General features: G+C 42.1%; 1 protein-coding gene across 1 annotated transcript; it reads right to left on the bottom strand.

The window, feature by feature from the left end:
• Nucleotides 1-7,400: 7,400 nt before the first annotated feature.
• On the bottom strand, nt 7,401-12,003 carry LOC139458783 (fatty acid-binding protein-like). Its single transcript, XM_071240199.1, has 4 exons — nt 11,824-12,003; nt 10,621-10,796; nt 9,159-9,269; nt 7,401-7,759 (listed from the first exon to the last, which is right to left on the bottom strand). Exons 1-4 carry the CDS (start codon nt 11,897-11,899, stop codon nt 7,709-7,711), a joined length of 414 nt encoding a protein of 137 aa, XP_071096300.1. The 5' UTR covers nt 11,900-12,003; the 3' UTR covers nt 7,401-7,708.
• Nucleotides 12,004-12,796: the final 793 nt, after the last annotated feature.

Genomic DNA, 12,796 nt, shown 5'->3' with positions numbered 1-12,796 from the left:
TTTTTGTGTGTCATTTGATTTTTAAAAAAACAAACAATTGATTGACAAGGCACTACATCGTCCGTTTTAAAGCTATTCAGTTCTTTTTTGTGTGGTTATTCTGGAGGGATGACATTGTAGATTATGAATCTACCCTTAGGTCAATACCGAACAGGTGGCCCCGTTACTGGTAGCTTATCTCATATAGTAGTATATAATTACACTGGGTAGTCGATGGCATATCCATGAAATTACGAAACCACACAAACTCGAACTTGAAGGAATTTCATTACAAAGTCGAACTAGTTTTTCTTTGTGAAAACGAAAATGTCGTTTAAGTGTGAAACGCCCAGCTAATTTGACAAACAATTATCATATTATGTGATTTGCAGCTAGAAATAACATCATAATTGGGTGCTTAAAAATGGCTCCTTTGAAAACATGAAAGCTATGTGACAGACGGGCCGATGTATAACAAGACAAATAAGCTTTTGGTGATGATGATGATGATGATGATGATGATGATGATGATGATGATGATGAAGAGGAAGAAGATGAAAATGGTGATGTGGAAGATGTTTAACAAACAGTTAAATTAAGAAAACCATTAACCTTGTTGAAAATGTTTATCCATGGTCATGCCATGGTCATGTCATACAGAGGCTCATTTTTTGTGGACCTTGTAGTTTGGTACAAATCATTCACTTGCTCTGACTCGTGTTTTATTATCTTATTCAGTCTACAAAATAAGACTGGGTGAGTGAGTTACACTCGCCGCTTTATACAACAGTATTCAGTTATACGTGTAGCTTGGTAGCACGAGTATAGTGCTGATCATGATTAATCAGCCAACATAAACAGGGAGACAATGCAGGGAACTCACATCATAAGTTTTTCTGAAACTCCATAAAAGACTGGGTCGTACGTGACCTCGAATATTATACTGACGCATCGATATGAAAAATCGGTCATTACTCTATTCATCCCCCGCTAATCCCAGATCCATCATACACAAATAGGCTATTTATACCATCATATCTGAACATTCAGATAGCCTACAATACATCAAATGCATATATATTATATATTTTGTGTGTACATGCATATAATGTTTAATAATAATTATAATCATAATGGACTTAAATGTGTAAATAACTTGGTCAATGGAGATTCCTCTTAAGGAACATTGTATTGAAAGTTCATTATCTTATAATTCCGCGGCATTTGTTTATCTTACTAAGCAATTGCTTTTCATTAACCGAAAAATAATTAGGCCCCGCATGTTAACGCTCTACTGTTTCATGATTGGCTGATAATAGAATGGGCGGGGCTTGTGTTGCATTATTGCGCTGATTTATTACTGTTTTTTGTGTTAATGACTCAACTTTTGTTTTTATTGTTGACGTCTTACTTCAATGTTGTTTTTGCGTTTAGTAGTTATAAACGTACAATCTGGTGTACAACGTGTGTAAACCAGTTTTTACGTTTCACACACACACACACACACACACACACACACACACACACACACACACACACACACACACACACACACACACACACACACACACACACACACACACACACACACACACGCCCAGAAGGAAGGAGGGCAGTTGAAAAGACCGGGGGCTTCTGCAAATGATAACGCCCTGAAAATTGCGTTACCGTTATTATAGCTAAAATTTATAGAATTTGTTATCAAATACAATTAAACAACAATATCGGGATTGATAATGGCCCGTCGACAAGCAATATGAGGGCATTATCAAGTTTCAGCGGCCCGCTCATTTCTGATAACATGCGGGCGGTTTAATGATAATTCTATCCATTTTAGCTATAATACATGATACTGTATCTTCTGTCCATGCTATATAGATGTCACTTCTTCCACGGCAGTACAATCTTTTGACTGATTCTCTTTGTTAATTGCAGTTCACAACACCTGTGCTATTTCTCCCGTATTGATTTTTATAAAGTGTGTGTGTGTGTGTGTGTGTGTGTGTGTGTGTGTGTGTGTGTGTGTGTGTGTGTGTGTGTGTGTGTGTGTGTTTGTGAGTGCGTGCGTGCGCGCGCGCGAGTAGGGGTGTGTGTGTGTAAATGTTGTCCCTCTCGTGGTGGTGAGTATGAAAGGGTAAATTATAGGTATTGTTCGTTCCTTATTATAAGGGAATATAAGCGTTATCCATTCCTTATCGTTAGGAATATGAGTGTTGTTCCTTCTTTGTTGTTATCAGTGTTTTCCCTTCCTTATCGTAAGGAATATCAGCGTTGTTCCTACCTCACTGTTATCAGCGTTGTCCCTTCCTTATTACTGGATAATATCAGCGTTGTCCCTTCCTTATTACTGGATAATATCAGCGTTGTCCCTTCCTTATTACTGGATAATATCAGCGTTGTCCCTTCCTTATTACTGGATAATATCAGCGTTGTCCCTTCCTTATTACTGGATAATATCAGCGTTGTCCCTTCCTTATTACTGGATAATATCAGCGTTGTCCCTTCCTTATTACTGGATAATATCAGCGTTGTCCCTTCCTTATTACTGGATAATATCAGCGTTGTCCCTTCCTTATTACTGGATAATATCAGCGTTGTCCCTTCCTTATTACTGGATAATATCAGCGTTGTCCCTTCCTTATTACTGGATAATATCAGCGTTGTCCCTTCCTTATTACTGGATAATATCAGCGTTGTCCCTTCCTTATTACTGGATAATATCAGCGTTGTCCCTTCCTTATTACTGGATAATATCAGTGTTGTACTTTCCTTATTACTGGATAATATCAGCGTTGTCCCTTCCTTATTACTGGATAATATCAGCGTTGTCCCTTCCTTATTACTGGATAATATCAGCGTTGTCCCTTCCTTATTACTGGATAATATCAGCGTTGTCCCTTCCTTATTACTGGATAATATCAGCGTTGTCCCTTCCTTATTACTGGATAATATCAGCGTTGTCCCTTCCTTATTACTGGATAATATCAGCGTTGTCCCTTCCTTATTACTGGATAATATCAGCGTTGTCCCTTCCTTATTACTGGATAATATCAGCGTTGTCCCTTCCTTATTACTGGATAATATCAGCGTTGTCCCTTCCTTATTACTGGATAATATCAGTGTTGTACTTTCCTTATTACTGGATAATATCAGCGTTGTCCATTCCTTATTACTGGATAATATCAGCGTTGTCCCTTCCTTATTACTGGATAATATCAGCGTTGTCCCTTCCTTATTACTGGATAATATCAGCGTTGTCCCTTCCTTATTACTGGATAATATCAGCGTTGTCCCTTCCTTATTACTGGATAATATCAGCGTTGTACTTTCCTTATTGTTAGGGAATATTGGTGTTGTCCTTTCCTTTTTGTTAGGGAATATCAGTGTTGTTCCTTCCTTATTGTTAGGAATATCAGCATTGTTCCTTCCTTATTTTCAGGGAACATTAGTGTTAGTGTTTTGAAAAAAGACTGATAAACTTTTTCTGATAAATATTGTATGGTATTCATTTCGGTAAGCCAAATGGCATGGTTTGTTTTCAAATTTAGAATTGAGACAAACACACTATGAGGAAAAGTCTTTATACGCGGTGGAAAGTCAGAGCTCATACTGCCATTCATTTTTCAACGTTGCATATCCTCCTTATTGCCCCAGGCGTTCCTGAGTTGGATTGAGATGTGTAGATCATTAGGCCTTAGTCCCTGTTACGAGAACTCTTGCAGAGTATGCGAGGTTAACACAGGCTTGGTGCTAAGGTGATCGTTCTGCCTATGTGTGTACAACATACAGCGATGTCAGCATCAGTGTACGAGCTACAAAACTGTTCCCAGCTGATGAGGTCTGGTAGTGATTTCAGTCAACATCTGCAACGAATATATTTGAATATTTATAGTTGATCAGGAACGCTTGCAGGATATACAAGTATAATTTCCAGAACGGAATGACGACCATGGCACCTAGTCTTTTAAGGTTTCCTCATCTGAGAGTTAAGAGGAATGCTATTTCGTTAATCCCTGTTACACAACCCTCGAAATGAATCCCTATGAAGTGACGCACTGCTATATTCACCAATCATAGATGGTTTAAACCGGTAATAGGAAAATTGTGTATTGCCTGTGTATTTATTTACGTACCGAGCAGCGGAACAGTTACACGGATTTACCATCTAGGTATGCGCCTACTTTCTCAATACAAACACCCTGGTTTGTTGAGTGGAATGCACTTAAATATATGAATTACTTACGCGTTGGAGTGAGCATGGCTTAACGCAGCTTTGAACAGTATTTCTGTTATATCAAGGAGAGTTTGATGTGAAAGTTTGAATTGATGCAGATCCAGACGTTCTTCACTTTGGTGACGCCATCGAGGGTGGTATGGTGCTGGCAAACCTAGAATGTGAGTGAGTGGGTTAGGTTTAACAGCACTTGAACAGCATTCGAGCTATATCACGGCGTGTCAGCTTAATGTGGGAGGAAAGCCCGAAGTGATACAGGTCTCCCACGAGGACGTGTATGGTTCTGACAAACCTAGATACATAATCGGGGCGAACAGGGATTCAAACCAACAATTATAGGTTTTCGGGGCGAATATGGGAATGGAAGCAACGATCATACGGTTCTAGTGACGCGTCTAAGCGACAAAACCCTGCTGGGCATATGCGGCGCCTCAAACGGCAAACCAAGGCAGGAACATGTTTCTGCACAAGTTCTTTACCTAAACTGTTTCTATATCGAGATTCATTGGTCTGTCAACATCCTACCGGGGATCCTTGGTTTCAACAAAGTGACAGACACCTATAGCCTACGTCATTTTATTTTTGCTCCCACATTTAACAAACACGCCGTATTACTTCCGTAATAACCCGTGAAGATCCGGGGTAGAATAGGTCTTCAGCAACCCAGGCTTGTCGTAAAAGGCGACTATGCTAGTCGTAAGAGGGGACTAACGGGATCGGGTGGTCAGGAATTAATTACCTTATTGTTTTATTGAAAACGCTAGCCCGTGAAGATCCGGTTTAGAAGTGATCTTCAGCAACCCATGTTTGCTGTAAGAGGCGACTAACGCAATCGGGTGGTAAGACTCGCTGACTTGGTTGAAACCTGTCACCGATTCAAAATTGCGTGGGTTGATGCTCATTTTATCAATCACTGGATTGTCTGGTCGAGACTCGATTATTTACAGACCGCCGTCATATAGCTGGGATATTGCTGAGGGCGGCGTTAAACAGCAAGCCAACAACCAATCAACAACTTTTGTAAGATTAATATTGTTCAAATCCTTTACCCCAAATCACTCAGTTGGGCACCCAATCGATTACCTCAAACATGCAGGTAGTCCGAGAGTGAGTGAGTGAGTTGGATTGCTGCCGCTTTGAACAGTATTTCAGTTCTATCACGGCGCGTCAGTTTGATATAGGAGGAAAGCCCGAAGTGGTGCGGGTCTAAGACGTTAAACACTTTGGTGAAACCCACTAGCACGGGTATGGTGCTTACAAACCTAGAAACATAATCGTGAGGAACGTTGTTTACACGGTCAATTATAATTACCCTGCATAATAGAGGATGTTTCAATGTGTGAGCTCACTGATTGTGTGTCATCGTACACGACGTGGTTGATTGTTGCTCTCACTGTCTACCACCGGTCAATTATTTACGGCCGTCGGTAAAATACCGACCTTACGTAAAATAACATTAACTCACACTATCATCTCCCGAATAAATGCATAAGTGGTATGATTTACAACTGAAAACACCGAATTGACATACTTTCGAATTGATAGATGTAAGGTTTATTTGATATAGGAAAATTCCAAAATATAAAATGATTATAATTATATGACTTGGTTTGGCTGATAAACAGGCGTGTTCATGTCGCACACAAATGACGCTGATCGTCGAGCGGAAGGTCGGGGTTTGATCCCCGGTCGCGTCATACCAAAAGACGTTAAAAGATGGTACTTGTTACCCTGTCTGGCGCTCGGCATAAAGGGGCTAAAACAAGGACTGGTCGGCTCGGAGTCAGTATACCGTGTCTGAGTGGGGTATTCATGTTAAACTCAACATGGTATCTCAGTGAGCTAGCATTTTAAATCGTCCGGAGTAGTACAAGCAGCCACACACACACACACGTGCATGCACGTCGCTATATAAGTGCAATAATCTTGGACGCAACGTTGAACCCCATTTCACCTCATCACCTGTTACCAAGCAAAGGCGATGCGCATGCCTCCGTATGGAGAACGTTACCATGTCCTCGCGTGTTGACTCTCCACTTCACTGTATAGAGTATACATTGTGTACACTTATTTTTGATGGTGGGTGAAATTAAACAAACAAGAACTGGTTATTCGATGGTGATGTACTAGTATTTTATGCAGGTATCAAAGTTGTGTTTTGGACCCAAAGTTTGCAGTGTTTAGGCGAATGTTTTCAGACTAGTTCTAACGGTCCTGATAAGGTTAACGTTTGTAATATTTTGGTCAAATCCAATTTCCAAATGTATACTTTCTTTTGCCCGGCGTTATGTGGGCAAGAAGCGTTAAATAAAGTATCTGTCGGTCTGTCTGACTGGTATTGCAGCAATGGAAACGTCGATACGAACCTACATACAGCCAGCCTCTGACCAACCAGAAACACTGACCTCTATACATTACTTCACGATACTATCCCCTAACAGTAGGCAGCAACGCCACGACGGTAGACACTATTATGACCCTCGCGCCCCATATGCATGTTGGCGGTGGGGTATTTGAAAGCGTTCGCTTGTCACGCAGAAGGCCCGGGTTCGAGATCCGGGTACAATGTGTGAAGGTCATATATGTTTCCCCGCTGTGGTATCGATGGAATATCTCATTATATTAAAGAGTGAGAATCGGAGCCGGGAGTCCTGCGTCTTCATGACGAGATGGACATTGGTTGGTGGCACGTGGTCCTGTACAGAGCTCACAGGTCATATATAAGGCAAAGTAAACGAGCGCTGGCGGCTGAGAGCAGGTGGATTGGAGAGTGCGCTCGGCAAGTTTGACGGTTGAGAGTTTCTCGGGTTTCGGTCCTGTAAAACATATGTTACATGCGAACTCTCCTAGGCAAATGGATGTTCGGAAACTGCCTTTGTCTACCAAACAGTGAATGGGTACCCGGGAGGATGAGATGACAATGTGAATGCAAATTCCTCCAGCCTAATAGGTTCTATACTCCACAGGGAGTTGAGAATGCAATTTATGATGCACACGGAGCCGTTGACTGGGGCAATAATGCCATGAACTATGAGCATATCTCCCAGTGTTTTATAATGATGATAATAATAATAATGATGATAATAATAATAATAATAATAATAATAATAATAATAATAATAAAATAAATTTAAAAATATATAAAAAAATAAATAATAATAATTATAAAAAAAAAAAATAATAATAGTTCAGTTTGTACAGTTTATTTGAGAAGCATTTAAAGACGTATTGTATTTACACTGTTTCACGAAGGTTTTCAGGTCAGATTTTTCCGGCAACATACGACACACGACGCATATCATTTGAGAAGCCGCCCTTGGTAACAGATCTTTGTATTGACAGGTTGAGCCACGTGAAGACGTGACATCGTATTTTCACTTGACGTCAATGTCCTCTAGCGTCAAGTCACCGGAAGAGCACTGCAGTTGAATCGAAAGCTTTGATTGGCTGAGACAATATAACTTCGAAATATGAACAGTCATCGCACTGGCCAGCTTAAACTCTCTTCAGCTTTTGTGTCATCTGTCCATTCTTGCTGGCTGTTACCTGCAAACATGAAACTTGTCATTAATCAAACGGCACAGCTACACATGGCATAGTTGTGTGTTTACTGTGCAGCGCGAAGCTTTTACGACATTGTTCTAGTCAATTTATCGCCGATATGATTGTTTGTTTGTGTGTCGTTTAACGCCGCACTCAGCAATATTCCAGCTATATGACGGCGGTCTGTAAAATAATCGAGTCTGGGTCAGACAATCCAGTGATTGACCGCATGAGCACCGATCCACGCATTTGGGATCGATGACATGCATCAACCATGTCAGCGAGCCTGACCACCCGATCCAGTTAAGCGCCTTTTACGACAAGCATAGTCGCCTTTTACGGCAAGTATGGGTTGCTGAAGACCTATTTTACCCCGGATCTTCACGGGTCTCGCCGATATGAAGCGAAGCCGAGAGTCACGTCTTTCATCGTCAAAGATGCGGCCACATATATTTTTAATTGATTGTTTGCTGCTTAAAGCTTCACTCAGCAATATTCCAGCTATGTGACGGCGGTCTGTAATTAACCGAGTCTCGACAAGACAATCCAGTGATTAATATCATGGGCATCGATCTACAATATTGGGATATGATGACATGCATCAACCAAGACAGCGAGCCTGACCACCCGATCCCGTTAGTCGCCTCTTACGACAAGCTCGGTCGCCCTTAAAGCAAGCATGGGTTGCTGAAGATCAATTCTAACCCGGATCTTCACGGGTTAGCGTTAAATATCAAACATAAAATGTAATTAATTCCTATAGAATTAACAGACACAGATGGTGATGTCAGGCAGACATGCCGGTGTAGCTCAAAGGGATTCAGGATTTAATGTGACCAATGAACGAACGATCATCTATGTTTTATTGAAAGTTTAGATTTTGAGAACTCGTATCCAATCAATAAAACAATCAATTCGGGACTGTGAGACTTGTCACTCACTAATAACCTTAACTGTTAACATGATGAATGATTTCCCTTATGCCTCTATGGAAAAGTGTGCCTTTGTATGATGTGTGAGTGAGTGAGTGAGCGAGTATGGTTTTACGCCGCTTTTAGAAATATTTCAGCCATATCACGGCGGGGGACACCAGAAATGGGCTTCACACATTGTACCCATGTCGGGAATCGAACCCGGGTCTTCGGCGTGACGAGCGAACGCTTTAACCACGAGGCTACCCGACCGCCCCTTTGGATGATGATGATGATGATGATGATGATGATGATGATTGAAGAAGAATGTTCATGGTATTATTAATATAATAGGTTAACCTTTCTACGTGCGAAAGGTTCGTCAATGCGGACATCTGATTACATCAGGACGATTTAATTTCGAGCAGTTCTATGCCGTCCGGATTAACGGGGTGGTCTGACTGGTCATGAACGGTGTACGTGTGACTTACCGCCTTCATGATGTCACCCTCAAGGCTGCGAGTTACGGTCCACTGTCGGTTGGCGTCAGCCAGATTGTAGCTCTCGACAATGGTGTCGTTCTCTCCTTTCGTGATGGTCAGCTGGAATGATCACACAACCTATCAGATACGGTCGAGACAAATAGGCCCTTAAACCCACGTGCAGTATTCTGTGTATGATACAGTCTCTCAAATAGGGGCCAGGGGTAGCCTTGTGGATAACAACCCGAATTAGATTCCGCATATAGATACAATGTGTGAAACCCATTTCTGGTGTCCCCCATCATGATATGGCTGTACTATTGTACACCCGAGAGTAAAACAGTACCCATTCATTGCCTTTAACCTATGAAGTGAGGTGAGGTGAAATTGGGTTTAACGTCGCATCCAAGATTATTGCACTTATATAGCGACGTGCATGCACGTGTGTGGGTGTGGCTGCTTGTACTAGTCTGGACTGATGCCGATTTATAGTGCTAGCTCAACAGAGATACCATGCCACAGTTTAACATGATTACCCCACTCAGACACAGTATACTGACTCCGAGCCGACCAGTCCTTGTTTTAGCCCCTTTATGCCGAGCGCCAGACAGGGTAACAACAAGTACCATCTTTTAACGTCTTTTGGTATGACGCGACCGGGGATCGAACCCCGACCTTCCGCTCTCCGGGCGGACGCTCTACCACTAGACCACGGAGGCGGTCTTGTACCTATGAAGTCGAAACTGTCTCGGAATTGCTACGCCATCCAGCATACTCAGCTGTGTAGCCATTAGTGAGGGAGTATTTTGTTCGTTTGTTTGTTTGCTGTTTAACGCCACACTCAGCAATATTCCAGCTATATGACGGCGGTCTGTAAATAATGGAGTCTGGACCAGACAATCCAGTGATTAATATCATGAGCATCGATCCACGCAATCGGGATCGATGACATGTATCAACCAAGTCAGCGAGCCTGACCTCCCGATCCCGTTAGTCGCCTTTTACGACAAGCATAGTCGCCTTTTACGGCAAGCATGGGTTGCTGAAGACCTATTCTACCCCGGATCTTCACGGGTCTGGTGAGGGAGTGAGGGCGTGAGCAGTTCTAGGTGCTTCAGTTTTACTTGGTTAGCCTTTACCCCTTGGCTTAAATTCACTAAGACAGGTATGGAGCTTAAAAACACAAATCATCATCAGGTATTATCTCAGATTCGAACACACGGCCAGTTTTTCTTTGCAGTTAAGGGACGCAAATCTGCTTGATTCCTGAAAGGACGTTATTTTTTTACGACAAACATATTCAAGCCAGGGTGATTTGAAAATTGTGCTGAAAATAAATATATTCAAAACGTCAATGATAGGGAATAATCAGTGTTTGCCGAAACAGGGGGTGTACGGGATGACACGAAAAAAAAGGGCTCACCCATTAGTTATTCGGACCACATCTTAGCAGGTCAGTCGCGTAACGTACCTTGGGTTTCGTGCTGTCGATGGCCGAGTATTCGAACTCCTCACCGAACTTCCACGTGTATTCCTGCTCTCCCACCCCCTCCATGACGATGTGGGTCTTGTACCCGTCCCCCTCCTTGCTGGTGGCCACTGTGTAGTCCAGTTTCGTGTAAATGTCAATCACCTCCTGGGGCATACCTGGAATACAACAACAACATCATCATCGACGTAAACTACAACGTCGACGCGTATACGTTATTAATGAGACCAAGGATTGAGATTTAATGCTGGATCTCCAACCTTTCAGGTTTCAGATCACAATAACCACCGTTGACCACTATGTCCGCGGAAGCTAATTTAAAGTGAATCTTATTCAAATGTATTTTTTTGCACAATTAGTTTCGTTTTTCTTTTTAAAAAATAATGCTGACGGTGCAATATGGCCAGCTGTTTTTATCACCTGGAGTGGCTTTGGTGACATTCATGCATATATACAGCAGTTATGGTGAATGGTTGCTGACGATGACTGTCTGTCAGTCATAAAAGTCTTGACATGTTTTCTATTACTTTTCAAATCAAATAGATATAAACGATGTTTATAAAAAGAAATATCTATCTTCTGAATAAACAAATTCAGATAAATGTTACATCAGCAGATCTAAAGCAAACAGGGGCGGTCGGGTAGCCTAGTGGTTAAAGCGTTCGCTCGTCACGCCGAAGACCCGGGTTCGATTCCCGACATGGGTACAATGTGTGAAGCCCATTTCTGGTGTCCCCCGCCGTGATATTGCTGGAATAGTGCTAAAAACGGCGTAAAACCATACTCACTCACTCACTCACTCTAAAGCAAACAGGCCGAACGAGGCTGAAAACCGCCCCCAACATGGCGGCAACTGATAACAGGACACAAGGAAGATTGCAGATCTCGTCATCCTTTGATTGGCTAGTGAGATGGTTAGCAAAGAGAGAGACGATAACGGTGACCTTGGGCTCAAATCCTAATCCGCCCTGATTATGTTTCTATGTCAGCGCCGTGATATAACAGAGATATTTGTCAAAGTGGCTTTAAACTAAAGTCACAGACTCAAAAGAAAGCGTAATTTACCTTAAAAAACAACTTTAGAAAAAATAGTATATTATAATAATTATTTTTCAACATTGGTCGTTAGATAGAAAAAAAACCGAAAACAAACATTTTCCTTCCATAGAAATATTTTTTCCTTACCTGCAGCCTTGAGGAACTCCTCCATTCCAACAGTCTCCTCCTTGATCACCTGCCATTTGCCGAGAAGAGCGTCCATGTTGATTAGTTGTGAGGAGAGAAGTTTATACGACAACAGAGAAGAGGACTAGAGGGCGAATACAGTGCAAGCCGGGCTTTTAAGGTTCTTGGGACTGAACTTCGACTCGGTGACTTGCCATCACAAGACTGCGGTTATCTACGTCCAAAGATGAAGTGATAAACTCAGATAGCTTTGCCGAGCTATATTTAAGAAAACGGTGTCACCACGTTGAATTTCGAGGTATGTTGTGATAACAGATTTCGATATGCTGGTGATAAAAGCAGGAACAGTGTCCAAGTATATTCTCACTTTTTAGAGAACCTTGGCCTCAGAGATTGTACCCGGGGGGCTTTAACCACAAGTATACCCCACAGCCCCTTTTTAGAGTGAAGACACATCAAGAGCTTCAATGAGTCAACCTTAATTAATTGAGGATGCCCAAATAGCATTTGACCATAGAAAACAATGAAAAGTTCAAGATTGGAGGTGATTGAAAAAGCTACCCAGTACGCCTGAACGCAACCTTAGCCCATGCACGTGCGTCTGCAACACATAACAAATAACAGTGAGTGAGTGAGTTAGGTTTAACGCCGCTTTTAACAGCATTTCAGTTATATCACGGCGTGTCAGCCTAATGCGGGAGGAAAGCCCGAAGTGATGCAGGTCTCAGACGTTTACCACTTCGGTGAAACCCACGAGCACGGGTATGGTGCTGACAAACCTAGAAACATAATCGGGGCGAACCGGGATTCGAACCAACAATCCCCCGAGTGTTTTTATAACAAGTGACAATGTGGGTATAAAATGGTTCATTCCAGATGCAACTGAACAGCACTCCTGGAAGTTGAAAATACGATCTCTAATTTTTTGAGTGACCCCTCATTAATGACGCTGGACATATTAGTGTACATAGCG

Source organism: Haliotis cracherodii, unplaced genomic scaffold, assembly GCF_022045235.1.
Source record: "Haliotis cracherodii isolate W230 unplaced genomic scaffold, xgHalCrac1.p SCAF_13, whole genome shotgun sequence".
Classification (NCBI taxonomy): Eukaryota; Metazoa; Mollusca; class Gastropoda; order Lepetellida; family Haliotidae; genus Haliotis; species Haliotis cracherodii.
Note: the sequence above shows the minus strand (reverse complement) of the source record. Positions and strands in the feature narration are given on the sequence as shown.